This window comes from Podarcis pityusensis, assembly GCF_964106645.2.
Source record: "Podarcis pityusensis genome assembly, chromosome: 5".
NCBI classification, from domain to species: domain Eukaryota; kingdom Metazoa; phylum Chordata; class Lepidosauria; order Squamata; family Lacertidae; genus Podarcis; species Podarcis pityusensis.
Genome location: NC_138032.1, coordinates 37,588,191 through 37,607,054, shown reverse-complemented (window position 1 = coordinate 37,607,054; position 18,864 = coordinate 37,588,191). Strand labels below are relative to the sequence as shown.

Here is an 18,864-nt window from a genome sequence, read left to right as displayed (position 1 = left end):
AAAAAGACAGAAGGATAAATTGACACCAAGCACATTATTGTCCTATACACAGAGATAAATAGAAGGGCAGGAGGAAACATGGGACAGCACATTGGCACAATGCATGCTAAGATCTCCAGTGAAGATTGTATGTAGTTTGTTAATGCATACCTATACAATTTATAACATTGCATGTGCTGTGCTTAATCTGCCTCTGTTTTTATACTCCAGACAGGAAGTAAAACCAGGATGTTTATAGCGCCCAGGACAGCCTGCCCTTACATGGGTATTGTGCTGTATTTGGCTTGGCATATCACAAACTGAGCATGCCTCCAGTGATGGGTAAGGTACAGTGTGTGTGTGTGTGTGTGTGTGTAATTACACTCCCAAATCATTACACACCAGAGAACCTTGATAGGTTATGAGCTTTATCCACACTCTGAGATACATTATAATGACAGGCTCTCTCTAGTCGGCAGCTTCTTCCAATCCTGAGGTCACTTTGGTAAGATGCCGGTGCTGTAGAGTTGCATATATGGTTGGATGTAATAGTCCAGGAACTGCCACACAGGCCGCTGATATGCCTCTGTCACTGTGTGATTGGAAAGGCAGGCAGTGAGGATGAAGACGGTGACTAGCAGGATGGTCAAGACAATCACCAGCAGGACACCAGCAAAGTGCCACAAGCCTATCAAGACCCAGGTGATCTTTGTCCTGTGAAATAAGAAAAGAGAGGCCTGCAGTTTATAAAGACAAGGCAGGGTGACATTGTCCTCTCTTGGTCCCAAGTGACAATCTGTTGATGGGGCAAAATGAGCACATAAGCAGGTTCCAAAAGGTTGTCACTCAAAGCAGAGAGAACTTTGGGCTTTTAATGAAGGAGAATTGACTCCAAGGGTTTTTAGCAAGTGACACTAAAAGCACCACTGTGGGGCCCTTTCGTATTATCTGAGCACATTATGATTGTTGGTTTTGTAATGCGTTTAACTGGAAGAAATCCATTTTGGCTGAAAATGAAGATACATTCAAGCCAATCAAGGCTGACATTGCATTCCAATTACAGATGAGGAAAATGTAACACAAACACCATTATTTAAACATCTAATACCACAATAGCCTAAGATGAACATGGCAATGGACCATTCGATTCCTTCCTATCTGTATGGTTCCATGGCTAGTATGTTTGATTTGAATGTGGCAGAATCATGTTCAAATCCCTGCAATAATAAAGTTATTTGAAATAATAATAATAATAATAATAATAATAATAATAATAATAATAAATTTTATTTATATCCCGCCCTCCCCAGCTGAAGCCGGGCTCAGAGCAGCTAACATCAAATGTATAACACATTAACATAAAATCAGACAATCAATTAAAATACATCCTCAAATCACATCAGGATCAGAATAAAATCCAATCACATGGCAACCTGCAGATTAGGGTTGGGGACCTTAAATGCTCACCAGGCACAACTGTTTGTGCTGAACTTATATGGGCCTGTGAGAAAAATTGGGAGGCCACTTTAGAGCAAGTCAGTATTCCTCACCCTAGCCTTCTTCACTGGAAGTTGGAGATGATAATTGTTAAGTACTTCAGAACATGCTTCAGAGATTATGAACAATATGCTTTGCTGCTTCACCCATCCCTGTACCCTCCATGCCCAGTTACATGTTTGCTTGTACACATCTCCTAGTTTGACAGTGTCTTTCTTTTTACCTTGAATGGGCCTGATTTGTAGAAGATGCTAAGTAGCATGCCTGGGAATACCAGGTGGACAGGGCTGGTCACACCTAATAATACCTTCCATGTACCTTGCTCATTTGTTATACCTATTAATTGTCAGGAGCTCATCCTACACTTGAGTAGGACCCTGGTAGAGACACATGCCCAGCTGGCATGTTCTCTCCCTCCTGGTCATTCATTTGGGAGCTTCAAAAGCTTTCTTCAACCCGAACATCACAGCAACCGATGCCAACAGACACCGGCACACTTAGGGATCTGCAGAGTCTTTGCAGCTTGCGTAACAGACCTCAGCAACTCAGCATTTTGGTTAATCTACTTTATTTACATATAAACACACATGGAGCACTGCAACATGGCTCCCTCTCTCTCAAGCATCAGACAGCAAAGAGAAAAAGCACAAAGGACAATAGTCCCACTTTACGGAACACAGTAACACAAACATCCTGTCTCCATCACTTCCCACTCTGTGGAGTCAAAACATACACCATCATGTGATAGACAACAATCCCATGACTGTAATCATGGAGCAGGAATTCTAACATTAATCACTCCACATCAGAAAATGGACAGTTTCAATATTAGACAACCATTGGAAAAAACACACATCAGTACTTCTTCCACATATCTTGATGGGTGGAAGGAAGTCATTGTTATTTATTTGCATTGTCTGCATTCATATGTACTTTTCAATGCCCTCTGTTTAGCATCTGGAGTTTCTTCTTCTCTTATTCCCTTTTGCCAGTGGTACTTTCACAGTTTTGTGGTTAATGAAGGTTTCCAAACCTGTAACAGAATCTTGCTGGGTTTGTTAAGTCCCAGCATTGTTTGGAACAGGCAGTACTGCCATGGATGAAAGGTAAAACCCACCTCTGGATTCTGGTTATTTTATGGAATTTGGTACCATAACCAGTTAATCATAGAGTTATGAAAATCCAAGCAGAAGTCTCACACAGTCTCACCATAAATAATGGGGACAAACTCCCATTTCCCAAAGTAATATGACTATATGAAATACAAGCCAGAGGCTATTGCTGCAAATGTCTGCATTGTTATACATTTATGGGTGAGTGTTTTTAAAAAGTGAGAAGGTGGTGACAAATAGTAAACATTTTCTTCACTAACCTACCACCACAAAGCTGTTTCTTCACAAATTTCTCTTCTCTTCGCATTTTTTCTTCCTGTAGTTAAAAAGATAGTTGGAAAAAGTTACCCCTCCATCACACATATGCTTGTAGTAGTAAATGAACAAGGAACTCAAAATAAAAAAAATCCTTCCAGTAGCACCTTTAAGACCAACTAAGTTAGTTCTTGGTATGAGCTTTCGTGTGCAAGCACACTTCTTCAGATACACTGAAACAGAAGCACACTTCTTCAGATACACTGAAACTAACTTAGTTGGTCTTAAAGGTGCTACTGGAAGGATTTTTTTTATTTTGACTATGGCAGACCAACACGGCTACCTATCTGTAAAAGGAACTCAAAGCAGTTCATTACTGGGAGTTTTAAGGTTCTAAATTGTGTGACTCTCCAAAGTGAAGTGAGGAAAATGGAACTGGCTAGCCATGCAATTTATCAGTTGCCAGAATAGCCATGCCGCCAAATTAAAACCACAAACTTCTCCCACCATGCCAGCTGTTGTGAGGCAAGCCCAAGTTTGCACTACAGCAGTTAGAACAGCACCTATGGCTATTTTAACCGCTTGTGATGAGCAATATATAATAAGAATAGCCCTTTCTGAATCAACCTAAAGGCCTATTTAGTTCAGCACTGTGTTTCCTAAAGTGGCCAGTGAGATTCCTTACCACTGTTATTTCTCAGCCACTGGCATTCAGAGGCATGCTGCCTCAAATGCTGAAGGTATATAACCAGTAGGCTAGTAAAACAGCAAAAGTGCCACACCTATGTTTGGGAGGGGGGTTATTGAAACACAGCACAGAGGCTGAAATTGAGTCACAAACTAACAGCAAAATGACAAAACATTCCTTTGGAGTAGTGCTAAGCTCTTGTACCAGATTCAGCACTTTGCTGCCACTGCAGAGATCGTAAGATCAGGCTGATAAGCCAGAACTTGTAGGACAGTGCATTCCTCTTGGCTTTCTAAGAAGAGAACTACTACAAAGCATCAGTGATGTAGAATGTGAGCTTATGATGCATTCATTGGCCACATAGCATGCAACACACGTTTCCTTCCTTTCAGAAGCTGTTAAATAGCATTCCCTCTACCTTCACATCCAAACACCAGGGGCAACCAAGCCGCCAACGCTGCTGGCCTGACCCTGCAGGGTTCAGCTGCAATAACTGTGTCAACTTTATGTATAGCATAAAATCAAAACCTTCCTGTTTATTGACCGATGAACTAAAATTCATGCTCACAAGACTGACCAGATAGCTTTCTCTTTATTGGGTAAATCAAGATTACTGACCAGTTCAGCCCTGGCCAATTCATACATCAAGCTCTTTGGGTGAAGGTTCAAAAACTTGCCTGGCAACTTGCTCTGATGTCTGAAATAATTGAAAAAAGGTTGGATCATTAGCAGATTTTGTAGCAGCTATTCTGTCTCTCTGAATTACAGGAATGTCCTCTTTGCAGTCCCAAACAGGGCAATGCACAATTTCCTCTGGTTCCTTGAAGAAGAAAATGTTGTAAGGCACGTGGATAAGCCAGATTCTGGCTCTCCCCGAGGGAGCTGGCAGCCTTCTAACCAACATTTCATGATAGAACCATGTAATATATGACATATGGATGTAGGAGATTTTCAATTCATCCACAATTTTAAGTGAAGTGACCTCCTTTGCTCCTTGGGGACTAATGCAGAGATCAGAACATAATTATATTTCAGATTTCACCCGATTTTACTATACAGTTATTCACTCCAATAATGTACCAATATGTATATTTTAGGATAAAATAGGTTTGGAAATACATATTTTACATTGAAATAAAATACTGTACGTGCTTGAATATTGTTTTGTGATAAAATATGAATTTATGTACACTTCTGTATTTGCATTCAGTATGGCTTTTATTTTGAAAGGAATTAGGAGATTAATGTGGAAACATTGATGGAATGGGTTTATGAATAAACACGTGTGAAACTGACTAGAAATGGATTGATCCTGAAGTTATTTTGACATAGCATACTACACATGATACATGCAGAGCCCGGATGTGCCAAAATCCAAGAATGACTGAAGATCACATTGTAAGCATAACACATCCACATTAACAGGATGGTTTGGTTATAATGGTTAAAATGTGGCAAAGGATAGATTGCCCCACCTTTTTCAGTACATATGTACATGATGATAAAACTCCCTTTAATGACTATGAATTAGAACTAAAAGATTGTTCCCCTCCTCCCAAGGCAGACAAATATATGGTGTTTGTGGTATTGGAGTTCAAGCTCAATATCTGGCCCAACATCAAATCACTGAAGGAAAAAGAAGATTAAAAAGGTTTCTCTTGCAATGCTAGTGGCTAAGTGCATGCATAATAGTTTAGGATGCAAAGTAAAACACTTTCAATTTAACTCCTAATAAGTTAATGCTCTTTCAGTTACAATGTAGATTCTCTGTGTGTTCTTTATGAAGCAATTCCCTTTGACTATGAGGACCAATGTGGAAGTGCATAATAAATGCTTCTGAAAATGAGGAATCCCTTTAATTTATGAATTTATTTCCCAGATCATGGTTGACAGTGAATCAAGCTTTCAAGCAGCCATTTCATCATACATAAAATCAATTACTGACTGTTCTGAACTGAACTGAACTGAACTCTGAAGAGCCAGATGGCTAAAAGGTAGCCAGGATGTCTGGAGAATAAGAAAGAGGAAATTGGAATAGTTTTGAGAGCACTTGCATTACCACAAAGATGGCCCATAAACAGTCTGTCTGTGGAGCCATATAGTTTCCTTTTACAAAAGGAGGAGCAGTCTCTTCTAGTTAGTCCTATGATGTCATTCTGTTTCATCAGCACAAAGCAAACTGCCGGCATTTTCCTGAGATGTACAGTGGTACCTCGAGTTACAAACGCCTCAGGTTATGAATGCCTCAGGTTACAAACTCTGCTAACCTAGAAGAGTTACCTTGAGTTGAGAACTTTGCCCCAGGATGAGAACGGAAATCGTGTGCCGGGGGTGCAGCGGCAGCAAGATTAGTGAAAGCATGCTTCTAGTTAAAAACAGTTTCAGGTTAAGAACGGACCTTCAGAACGAATTAAGCTTGTAACTAGAGGTACCACTGTACACTATTGCAAGTGGAAAAAGTAGTGTGATAGAGGGACAGTCTTGAGGAGCACTTGTGGTAATTCTGTTGTCTTTTGAGGGACAGAGATACATAAAATAAACGAGTCCATGGCCAGGGAAAAGCAGGGTTACAGAAGAACAGAGTGCCTGGCCAGAGATAATTACATTGAGGTCATAGCCTAGCCCAATGCAGTTTAAGTCCAGACCATGTGATGTGTATGTGTGAAATTACATAGGTGGCATAAGCAATTCATGAATGAGCAGGCCAGCCAGAGTGATTAAAACTTGAAAGGTGGGGTTTGAAACATATTTGGTGAAGAGTGAACTATGGATCCAGATAAAAACAGAGTGATGAGTTTACTGGCCTTTGGTCCAGTAAATTGGTTTTGAATTTTGCAAAGGTTCACTTCCATCAGCATTTATACCTTGGATAGTAGACTGCACCTTCTGGGTCAACCCCTGGCACAGCCTCATCAAATATAGCTCAGGAAAATGATATGAATCTGCTGTTTCCTTGACCACTCGCAGTCATAAAATAACCTCAGCTATTCCTTGCTGTCTCTTTGGCTCAGTAGTATTACATATGTTACAGCTGAAAGCTGTGCTCTTCACTAGAAGAATTACCATGACTTTGATTCATCTGACATGCTTCAAGGACTGACACTGGTTGCAGAAAGGATTGGACTCATAGAGGAGTCTTACCGAACCTTGTCTTTCGCAACAGCTGACAGCTCATCCTGCAGGCTTTTCTCTCTGTCCTGAAGAACCTGAAAACAAAATAATCAGCAAGTCCCCTTCAAGTTTCTGTTTCTTCTTCCTCCCCCCAGAGATCTCTGATAATCCCCACAGATCAAGACCTAGAACAATTTTGTATACATTCCATGGGTAGCTGGTGTGCTGCCCTCCAGATGTTATGCATCTGCTTTGTTATGCACTCCTTGCTTTGACATTTTATGGCCTCTCCTCCCCAACAACCAATGGGGAAATACCAAATCCAAATATTCATAATTACCAAACAAAGCAGTACTTTCCGATGCATGTTTACTCATAAGTAGGGGTAGATGTGTCCATTTCAGTTCTCTCAGTTGCCCATTTTTCAACTATAAAATTCAGTTCTCCACAATTTACAGTAATTGTAATTTTTTTAAGAAAAGAAAATTCTCATGAAAAATTATCAGCATTTTAGTGTGAATTTCTCCTAACAACACATTGTTCCATGTAGCTTTCATCAGTGTACACATTATTGCAAGCAATATTCCTGAATATGATGCATTTTTGTATGCTATTTTCACTAATATATTTTATTCACACTTCCCCTAAATATATGCATTTTTGTAAACATTGGCTGGAGAATTGCATTGCAAAATTTGAATAAGTGTAAATTTCAAAAGATAATTGTGTTTTGGTTTGCGTGTTGTTTTGGAAAGTGTGAGTGTGATAGATTCAGCTTTAAACACACACTGAATCAATTTTTTCCTGCACTCCTACTCAAAAGTAAGTCCCACCATGCTCAGTTGTGGTTACTCCCTGGTAAGTGTGTTTAGTGCTGCAACCTAAATTAGGCAGCTATTGCTTTCCTTATTCAGTTCATCAATGGTTAAGCATTTCACACAGATACCTGTATTTTCACTTTGTATTCTTGTATATACTCTTCCAGTTCCCAGATTTGGTGTTTCATCTGGAAAAGAAGAACATGCCTTTTTTCTTTTGCCCCATCCTTGTAATGCTTCTTGCCTTGGGTTTTTAGTCAGAACACTTACAATTTTTGCCTAGTATGATCATACCAATTCCAGGTGTTTCATCAATATTCAAGGGATAGATCAGACACCACTAGGCACGGCCAAGCAGCCTGGTGCTCACCTTGAAAATCAATCTGGCCCTCTTATCTTTTAGTTTGAAAGCCTTGGGATTTGGGATTGAGCATTGAACAAGAAAGAGGGCCTGATTAATGTCAACCTTCCATTGCCTACTACCCCCGCCCCGGGCAGCTCCCAACAGAATATTGAAAGCACAATAAAACATCAGACATTGAAAACTTCCCTAAACAGGCCTGCCTTCAGATGTCTTCTAAAAGTCAAATAGTTTTTAATCAGCTGAAGATAGGAGAAGGAAGTGATGGGTATTTCTTCTTTGGGATGAAGCGGCTTCAGCCAGTTTAGTGCAGTGGTTAGAGAGTGCTGAGAGATGAGGGGTCAAATCCCAATCCAGCCATCAAGCTTACTGGGTGTAATTGGGACATGCACTGTCTCTCAACCTAACCTACATCACAGGATTGTTATCGCTAAAGATAAGTTTAATTTGCATAAAAAGTAATGTTGGTATGCACTGAAGTTTGAAAAACTAATTTAAAATTTGCATTTGCAAAGTAGAGAAGTCTGCATTAGGGAAAAGGTTTCACTCTGGCAAATGTGCCAGAAAAGGTTGGATGTTTTCCGTTCAGCCTTTATGCTAACTGATGACTCATCACTGGAAAGCCAAGCAGAGAGCTCTCACAGCAGGAAGATGAAACATGAAAACTCAGTGTCTTAGTCCACTGATGGAGACAGCAGCCACAGCAGCGGCTAAGCTCTGCAGTGATGAAGAAGCAAGTTACTTTGGATCTCACTCTGGGACCAGATAGAGGAAAGTATATCAAACAGTATTAAGGACTAAAAAGAAGATGGGATTGCATTGCTCGCTGTTAAACAGCAACGTTTTACTTATTTTATTATTTACTTATTTAATTTGTTTACCGCCCCTCATCCAAAGATCTCAGGGTGGTTCACAACATAAAAATACAAAATGAGAGCACAAAATACATAATAAAAACAAAAACACACACCAAAAAACTCCCCTCCCATAAACACATTTAAAAGGACATAGAATGATAATCAGATGATAATCACAGGGTTCAGGTCAGTTCATATGGGGAAAAGCGGTCCTTGAGGTATTATTTTATATCTTATATTGTTTATCTGTAACCATTTTAAAACTGTTTCCAGTGAAGCTTTGAAACATTTTTCTACTTTGCACATGAGTTCAGATCAGGGATTCCATTTGTAGCAACTGTAACAGTTATGCAGATAATATGGGGAGGGAAAAATGCACCTTGGACTCCTTGGAGGAGAGGTGGAATGTAGGAAAATAAATAATAAATAAACCCACGGGCAAAATTGTGTATGTTACAGCCTAATTGATTTCAATGGGAGGGTTAGCCCAAAGCAACGGAACCCAGAACTGCTTAACTTTGGCTCAGCTGTCTCCTATGTATATGATAATTAAGTTTACCTTTGTAAAAACTTCATCCTCCTCACCGCAGGTCAGTTTGCATTCCTGGAGCTCTCTCTAATTAAAAATAAATATATAAATTTTCAGTTGGCAACATCTCTGAAGCAAACACAAGTAAGACTTCTATTTTCCACTCTGGCCAAGAGATTCAATCCTCAGTGAAAGGAAATGGTCGCCTTCCAAGAGAACATGTCAATGTTGCTTGTACTGGAGACCTTCTCAACTGATTGTGCCTCTCATCGGAAATCCATGTGAGTGCCAATATATAGCAAAGTATACACATTTATATATCTTTACTTTAGATGAAGTCATTTTAAAGTATTCACGTTGAACTAAAAAGCTGATGGACACTAACAGAGCCATCCAAACCCTCTTTATGTCCTACTGAGGTTGGGTAGGGTAGAGGTGTCTCTATGCCCAGCTCTGCAGGCTAAGCTGGACTTCCACCAGCTGATGACGACGGAGTGACACAAGAGTCACTCCACTGGTGCAGCACTTCCACCTGCTAGATAGCAGTGAAGTCAATGGAATTCTCATTAGTAGTAACCAGCAAAAGCCCCAAAGTGGGGTGGAGAAGGGCTGTGCAGGCATGGGATCTTTTGGATTCGAAGCCAGTCTCGCTACCATCACACAATGGCATTGGACCCAATCTGGGCCTCATCTTTGTGACAGCTCTAGGCTGCCCAGTGATCTTCTACACATACACACCACCTTCCAACTTGGCCACCATGAACCACAGAGGTGCATATGTGGCTGTGGTCTCACAGCCCTGTGGTTGAGGGGAGAGGTTTGGATTGCATCCTCAAAATCTTCCAAATCCCCAATGGCACAAAATGAAAATGACCTGATGATATTTTGGACTGCCATCTTTTTCAACAGGCCCCCCTGTATCTGTCATACCCAGCTGTTAGCGTGCAGAGCCAGAAGACTTTAGCATAGTGCAGCAAAAGAACTTCATCTGTTTGGAGTTCCACATAAACAGGAAATGTGGAGGTGAACAAAACAGGGATGTGTGAAATCTTCTCATTTCCCCCGTATATATGCCACAAATACTGCTATCTCCTTTTCTCAATTGCCCATGTATTGTCCCCCATGTATTTTGTATTAATTTCAGTGGGCACTTCTTTTAACCTTCCTCCTCCAACCTTACTTTATTATTGTGGTTCTATAATCTTACTCACTTTTAGTTTGTTGACATGGCAGCAGAGCTGCAGGTAACTCTGCTGGTTGATCTTCATCGATGCAGTCAACGCTGAGCTCTGGTTTGGGGCACAAAACACACAAATATTCAGATTCAGTCTCACCAATATGCACTGGCCAGCCCAAACCTTCTTTGCTATTCTGTTACAACCTCAGTGTTTAGAAGGCAAATCAGAGATGACCCTGGTGATCCGAATAAAGGACCTTCCTTCCTTTCACTAATTAGTGGTCTTTTCTCTCAGTTAGTTAAGAGGAGCTTCAAGATGGGGAGGAAGGAGTTTCAGTGGGGCAATGTCATGGGAGGAACATGTAAAACCCCCTCACTTAGGCCACATCTATCAACTTCCAGGAAGTCAGGTAAGGGCAGTTGCTCAATGGTGGAGTCTGGTTTGCTTGTGGAATGGCCCATGTTCAATCCTTGGCATCACCAGGTAAGGCTGGGAGAGGCCTCTGCCTGGAATCCTGGAGAGCTGTGGACATCACGGAAGGCAATACTAAGTTAGGTTGGCCAAAGATCAGATTTGGTGCAAGGCAGTGTCCTGTGTCCCTGTGTCCCTAAGTCCCAGTGGGGGTGCTTGTAAGCAAAACAAAAGCAATGGGAAATCACCATCATGGATATGCTTTGTCATTTTTGGCTTTGCTTTAGACATCCATTTCAGAATGACTGAGTGGAACAATGTCTATCAAATAACACTAATATTTATTCCAGTAGAAATTAAAGAGTAACTGCAAAGCTATGCAGTGAAAAGGACTGCGGTCTGTCAAAGGCTAGAGCTTCAAGCATAACATTGACTTCTACAACAAGTGAGCATACAATGTAGATATTCAGATATGCATGCTGTTTCATGCCTACTTTAAAAAGGCTTTGGTGCTGCCAACACAGGCATACAACAAAGAAAGATGAGCACCAGGAAGATAATAGATGTATTACATTACTTTTTTTAAAAAAAGTGATTCTTTTGACATGACTGAACGAACACTAATGCAACAGTGTCAATTTCCATTTCCATTTCATTTCAGAGTGGAAATCTGATGCAGTTATTCAGGACCAGCATAACACGAAGACTGGTTCATGCACCCAAACTGGCATGTTGAGAATGTGGATTGGGTGGGCCCATGCAGAGCTGACAATAGCAATTGTGCAAATCAGTAGTGGTCAGTGGGGAGAAGCAGCGTCATTTAGCTGACCTCCTGCCACCAATTTCACTGTGCTTACCAGGCTGGCGAGGGGCAGAAAGGCAGTATGGTGTAAACACACCAGCATGGCACAAACACACCCAGTGTTCCTTCTGGTGCATTTGCACCGTGCCAGCCTCTGCACTGCCTTGCCCATCTCCCTTCCAGGAAGCTCAGCAATGCTAGTGACAGATCAGGTGAGCATCACCGCCCCCACCCAACCACTACAGGTGTGAATACTTCATCAGAAATCCAGCCCACTACTCAACCAGTGTTTATTTTTTCCATCTCTCGACTCACTTTCAGTGGCTTGACATTGATGAGGTGATTGTGAATTATACACTTGCAGCACATTCACAAACATGGGGAAAGATAGGATATGGTGCACATATGGAATTCAGAGGAAACCTATCTGATTATTGGTGTACCTTCTCAGAAAGCATGAAGATCCTCAAGTGTAAATTTTCATTATCCTTCTCCTGTGAGGGTAAGAAATTGCCACAGTTAGTTGCAAAGATTGATATATACCCGACTCTTTGGGCTGCAGCTGAAGGGATGCAACAATTCATTACAAATTAAAGAAAACCCTCAGGAAAGTGTCACACACAACTCAAAGTCCCAACTCTCCAATTCTAAGTTCTAGGACTGCTGAATTTGATTGGGCTGATGCAAAATGAGTTTCCTGTGCTGTGCTAGTCCAGGCAGATGCCATAACAACAGCAAGTGTCTTCTGCTGCAGTCCTCCCTCTTTCCTGTTTTGTAGTGGTGTGGGGAAACACCAGAGGAACCGCATGATAAATAGCTGTCCACAGATGGCAATATGGAAAGCCTCCAGGCGATTGCTTTTGCAATCTCCTTTATTTGTAGGCAATGAGCCTCCCATTCACAAGGCTCTCCCTCAGATTTGTGTAAGTTATTCTTTGCACAGCAGATGAAATGATGAATACAAATAGGTCTATACCTGGTGAGGCCTACAGAATGGAATCTATATTAACTGAAGTATTCATGCTATAGAAATACACAAGCTTTTGGTTTGCCACCTACATGGTAGGACAGCCTTGACCAAGGTGGTGCCTTACAGATGTTTTGGATTACAACACCCCAAAGCCACACGGAAGTATGACTTGTAGTCTATAACATCTGAAAGTCATCAGCTTGGTGAAGGCTGTTGATGGAGGCTATTGACTCCACGGAAAATACCACACTAGTAAATGTCCAAAACCAATACAGTTGTTCTTTTAAAAAAATGATTATGGAATAATATCACCAGACAGTGTTCACCTAGCCAACAAATCTTTGGGTTTTGTTGTTTTAATGATGACATGCAGTGTGTGTGTGTGTGTGTGTGTGTGTGCACGCGCATGCACACACACACACACACACACACACACGCTCTTTAAACTCTGATCAGGAAGATTTCTTTTGCCTACCAGCTTTTTAAGATACTGCTCCTCTAAAGATGCTGTTACAGTCTCTTCTTCCTGATTTTTCTTTGTGGCTTCAATCTCTGTTTCTAAATAGGTTATTTTCTCTTCAGCTTGCTTTATCCTGTATATGGTTGAGGTAAGGATGATGGTAGTGTTGATAATAATAATAATAATAATAGTAATAATAATAATAATAATAATAATAATAATTCAAAGACTTGTACCCCCCATTCTGCCCCAAACAAGACCATCAAGGCAGCTAACTATCACAGTAAACCACTGATGAATAAAGAAGTATACAAATTACTTAAATAAGAATAACATTTAAAATAGCAACAATGTTACACCATCCAAAAATATTTAAGTGCAGGGGAAACGAAGAGTTAAGTTTATTCTAGAGAGTGCTTTAATCAGTTGCTCATCTGAGCAACAGCACCAGTTTTGCTTCTCCAGGAAAGGCAGAAATGGGAAGGGACATCATCCAACTCTCCCAGGTCAGGGGGCTCCAAAGCCCAGGTGCCACCACTGAGAAGGCCCTCTCTCACCTGCCATATTGCCATCAGCTCAGGGTAGGGCATAGAGCAGCTCTTCACTAGACAGTCAGAACATGAAGATTGGGTCACATGGGGGAAAGCCATGGGGGGGGGGATTATTATCCTTCAGATAATGCTAGTGCAAAAGCCCACCTCACATTCCTTTGACTGTAATTTGTTTGAAATGGATTTTCATATTGTATTTTTAAATTAATATAATCCACCGTAGGACCTTACAGTGAAAGGTAGGTAAGGTATCAAATAAATAGCAAGAACAACAAGAACATTTAGGGCTTTTATGGTCAAAGCCAACCTTTTGAATTGTCCCTGGAAACAAATCCAGAGCCAATGAAGTGGTATAGGGCAAATAAGAACAGAATATCAGGCAGATGACCCATCTAGTCCAGCATCCAGTGGCCAACTAGATGCCTGTGGGAAACCTGCAAGTAGGACATGGGCACAAGAGCCCTTTCCCCTCCCACAGTTTCCAGCAATTGGTATTCAGAAGCCTAACTACCTCCAACCATCAACATGAACTGAGAACTGGAATCGTGTCAACATTCTAGCTCCTGCAGCTGTATTTGCACCAAATGAAGCTCCCAGACACTTTTCAAAAGCAGGCAGTGTTGGGCGAGAACCAAAATGCTTGCCCTCCAAAGCATGTGTCCCCCTTGAGTGTTTAGTACCTGCTATCTCATTCCCCTCCTCCAAGGAAAATAAAAGCCTCATACAGGGAAAGAGGGAGTACATAGAGGCCACCAGAGAAGGGTTGCTCCTGCAACCTGCATCAAGAAATGATGCAAGAGCATCTTTTCCCAATGGGGATGATGGGGCAAGATGCTCAAGTGTGACATTTCCCACTGGAGTGGACCATTGGGCTCTCTCACTACAATGATATCAATGTTGGGAGGGCAGCTCTTTCCCACCAGTCCAGATGTGTATGACAGGTGGAGGAGGGTCCACCACCTGGTTAACCAGGAGAAAACACCACCAACCATCACAATTGCCCTCATCACATCACTGGTTTTATAGCATGCAACTGATTTTTGTGAAGTTTTCAGGGAAAACTTGGTAAGGTTCAAACCTTCTGAAAAATAATTGTTCCCAAGCTGGAATCAGACATTCGCTCAACACCACATTGATTATTGACACGTGCCTTTTGAGCTCAGCTTTCATGTTCTTCATAGCTCCTTGCAAATCCAAAATATTTGCCTTGATGTTGTTCCCTTCCGTAATGAGGCAGTTAATTTGTTCTCTCAACCATATATTTGTATGCCTGGACTGGAAGATGGAGGCTCCTTTTGCTGCTATCCAACTGTCCCTAGTTGGGATATTAAAAGATAATATGCAGTACCTTAGTTATTGCAAACTTGGGATCTAAGAAGAAAATGTTTTCAAGTTAAAGTGGAAGACCTAAAGAAGGATTTCCATTTGTGCAGCAGGGCTTCTTGCACACCCTTGAAATTGGCTCAGCATGGGTCAGTGTGTCTGGAGAATCTCCAGATGTTGAATTCTGACCATTAACTTAACACATGCAGATGTATACAAATACTCCTCTTTTTTGGGTGATGTGTAAGTTGCTACCCTGTTTCATGCTCCCTTCCCGGTTGACCCCACTTCTCTTAACTTAAGAACACTTACCTGGCATTTTTGGTTCCTATGTTGACAGCTGTAAAGGCTTCAGAAATCTGCTGGCAGAAATGACATTCTTTTAGAATTTTTGTTTAACTTCCAGAAGCAAAATAATTGCACATAATGCTTAGTGCAGACAGTTTTTCTTGTAGCATTGTTGTCCAGAGTTCACTGTTGATATTTTTCAGTTCAATCTTTTTTCAGATGACCTCAGTAGTTTGTTACCATGAGCCTCCAAAAGAGCCACAATATGCCTTGCACATTATTTTTGTCATTAACAGAATGAAAATGTCAGTTACAGAATCTTGATTTTCTCATTTTCTTTACAGTGGTACCTCGTGTTATCTACCGTCCCCCTTACGAATGCTGCGGGTTACGCGCTCTGCTAACCTGGAAGTAGATGCCCCTTGCTGTGACCTTTGCCCCAAGATGCGAACCGAAATCACTCTCCGGTGGCACGACAGCAGTGGGAGGTGCCATTAGAGAAAGTGCGCCTCATGTTACGAGTGGTTTCCTGTTACTGATGGACCTCCGGAACGGATTAAGTATGTAACATGAGGTACCACTGTATTTTGTAACCAGTTATGTAAATCTGAAATTCAGTTGTTTTTATTTCGAGGCTCCTCTTAATCTGAGGCCCTAAATGGTAGCTTACTTAGCTTAGAGGTCTACCTACAGGGACTGCTATCATAGCTTCAACATAAGCTTTAAGGAGAACGCATGTCTCATTTCTCAGCCAGGTGGGTTTTCCTGTCACTTTACACAAAGAGTGGCACACAGCAGCAGTTGAAGAAGCAGAAACTTCCCTGATCACAACAACCATCACCACCACCCAGTTCTTGGAGGGGTCCTGCTTAGCCTACTTTGAGAAAGGAAAGCAGAGTTTCCTCTCTCACAATCCACCAACGTAGAACCTTCTGCATGCAAATCAGAAGTCCACCACTGAGCTGCGATGATTCCCCCAAAGGGCTCACTTTCAACAATGCCTGTGGGTTACACACAGTGCCATGCTCCATCACAACTACAGTTATTATAGAGCTTCAGAACTATAAGCAGCCATGCAGAGACCCACCCTTGCTCATTAGCATCAACATTACCTTTGCTTCACTCATGTCATTCTCTGCCAAGAAATATATTCAGATATGTCTAATTTGATTTGCCCTGTAGCCTAGCCGAGTCCATGCATAGCCTATCTGTGTTGTGTGCTCTGTGTGTCTGTGTGACTCTCTCTGGGTAGTGTCCCTGCAGCCTCTGATGTCACAAAGGGCTTAGCAGTCTCCTAAGAGAAAGCACTCTGTGCTGGATGCAGACTTACATGCAAGGAATTGTTTGGTGAATTAAAATTTATGTTCACATCCTAGCTATGTTGCAGTCTCATTGGACAAACGACTTTTTCTTAGCTTCAGGGTCAATCGATATGCAATGGATTATTTCATAGGATTGCTCTGAGAAGTAACTGATAATATGGATTCACATATTGAATAGTTTCAAAACCATATAAAAGGGGAAACTGTCCAAGTACAGCTTCTCTCTCTCTCTCTCTCTCTCTCTCTCTCTCTCTCTCTCTCTGTCTCTCTTGCTGTGCTTTGATGGTCAAAATTGCACGAGGTTAAATGCCGCAGTGTTTACAATTTTTGAAAGTACAGGAGCTCTCTGAGGTCCTGGGCCCAGCTAATTCACAAGGTGAAATTACATTTCAGAGGATCCCATTGTGACTTTTTAAACCACTAGATGGCAACACAGTTCCACTTCAGTTTGTATAAATACATTCTTAATTTTGCATAAAAGAGCCTCATTTTTCTCTTTGCTCCAATACAGCGGAATTTCCAGAAAATTATTTTCCCCCTCAGGTTCATTGTTGCATTGGAAACATTCTGGATGTCCGGCCTCTAGAATTTCTGGAGAAACTGAGGTGGGGTAGAGGGGAAATCAGCAATAGCTAAGAAAGTGAATGAGAAAATCTGCGGTGTACAGTATTTTAGGAATAAATAATGTAACAGTTATTTTGAACACAGTATAGCCCAGTCCAGATAAGGCTTGTACCACTTCAGCTTGAAGATGGGGGCTCATTTAATTGAATTGGGGCTGTGCTGATTGTCTGACTAAGATGAACTTTGGAGTTTGGAGAGTGAAGGTGACTATTAAAGTGGTGTGGTGGAACATTTGAGTAAGGGTATTGCCTAATATTTGTAGCAGGTGTGGGAAACAGCATGTCCTACATTCTTATAGCTATTGGCCTAATTTCTTGTGGATGGCAAGGATGGGGAAAGTGGGAATAGGAGAGAGAGAGAGAGAGAGAGAGAGAGAGAGAGAGAGAGAGATGCACTGCTCACTTTTGACTGTGGTCCCAGTGCATCATTCATATGGAGCCTCTGAGAAATTAACCTGAGGGAATATGGACCTCACCAGAAAAAGGGCTGCCTACCTCTGACTCCCAGAAGTGCAAGCTGGATTTCGAAGGGGCAGAGGAACCAAAGACCAAATTGCAAACATGCGCTGGATTATGGAGAAAGCTAGAGAGTTCCAGAAAGACATCTACTTCTGCTTCATTGACTATGCAAAAGCCTTTGACTGTGTCGACCACAGCAAACTATGGCAAGTTCTTAAAGAAATGGGAGTGCCTGATCACCTCATCTGTCTCCTGAGAAATCTCTATGTGGGACAAGAAGCTACAGTTAGAACTGGATATGGAACAACTGATTGGTTCAAAATTGGGAAAAGAGTACGGCAAGGCTGTATATTGTCTCCCTGCTTATTTAACTTATATGCAGAATTCATCATGTGAAAGGCTGGGTTGGATGAATCCCAAGCCGGAATTAAGATCGCTGGAAGAATTATCAGCAACCTCAGATATGCAGATGACACAACCTTGATGGCAGAAAGTGAGGAGGAATTAAAGAACCTTTTAATGAGGGTGAAAGAGGAGAGCACAAAATATGGTCTGAAGCTCAACATCAAAAAAACGAAGATCATGGCCACTGGGCCCATCACCTCCTGGCAAATAGAAGGGGAAGAAATGGAGGCAGTGAGAGATTTTACTTTCTTGGGCTCCATGATCACTGCAGATGGTGACAGCAGTCACAAAATTAAAAGACGCCTGCTCCTTGGGAGAAAGGCGATGGCAAACCTAGACAACATCTTAAAAAGCAGAGACATCACCTTGCCAACAAATTATGGTGCTGGAGGAGACTCTTGAGAATTATGGTGAATTATGGTGAATTATGGTGAATTATGGTGCTGGAGGAGACTCTTGAGAGTCCCATGGACTGCAAGAAGATCAAACATATCCTTTCTTAAGGAAATCAGCCCTGAGTGCTCACTGGAAGGATAGATCCTGAAGCTGAGGCTCCAATACTTTGGCCACCTCATGAGAAGAGAAGACTCCCTGGAAAAGACCCTGATGCTGGGAAAGATTGAGGGCACAAGGAGAAGGGGATGACAGAGGACGAGATGGTTGGACAGTGTTCTCGAAGCTACAAACATGAGTCTGACCAAACTGCGGGAGGCAGTGGAAGATAGGAGTGCCTGGCGTGCTCTGGTCCATGGGGTCACGAAGAGTCGGACACGACTAAACGACTAAACAACAACAACAACCTCTGACTTCACAGTTTACAGCATATCCAAGAGTTGGGTTTTTCTTCTCCCCTTTCCTTAAAAAA

The 18,864-nt window shown here is 41.7% G+C and overlaps 1 protein-coding gene across 3 annotated transcripts; it reads right to left on the bottom strand.

Moving 5' to 3' along the window:
* Positions 1–390: 390 nt before the first annotated feature.
* LOC308478056 (uncharacterized protein) lies at positions 391–16,442 on the bottom strand. Of its 3 annotated transcripts, none has more exons than XM_081007323.1 (12): positions 16,303–16,442; positions 15,215–15,261; positions 14,730–14,894; positions 13,044–13,161; positions 12,042–12,092; positions 10,419–10,496; positions 9,238–9,294; positions 7,589–7,648; positions 6,673–6,737; positions 4,150–4,228; positions 2,849–2,904; positions 391–693 (listed from the first exon to the last, which is right to left on the bottom strand). In XM_081007323.1, the coding sequence occupies exons 1-12, from the start codon at positions 16,315–16,317 to the stop codon at positions 477–479; spliced, it is 1,008 nt and encodes a 335-aa protein (XP_080863449.1). In that variant the 5' UTR covers positions 16,318–16,442; the 3' UTR covers positions 391–476. The 3 variants fall into 3 exon arrangements, with proteins under 3 accessions (XP_080863449.1, XP_080863450.1, XP_080863451.1); XM_081007324.1 differs by having other exon boundaries at positions 2,853–2,900; positions 4,205–4,228; XM_081007325.1 differs by having other exon boundaries at positions 537–693; positions 2,853–2,904.
* Between the last annotated feature and the right edge of the window lie 2,422 nt (positions 16,443–18,864).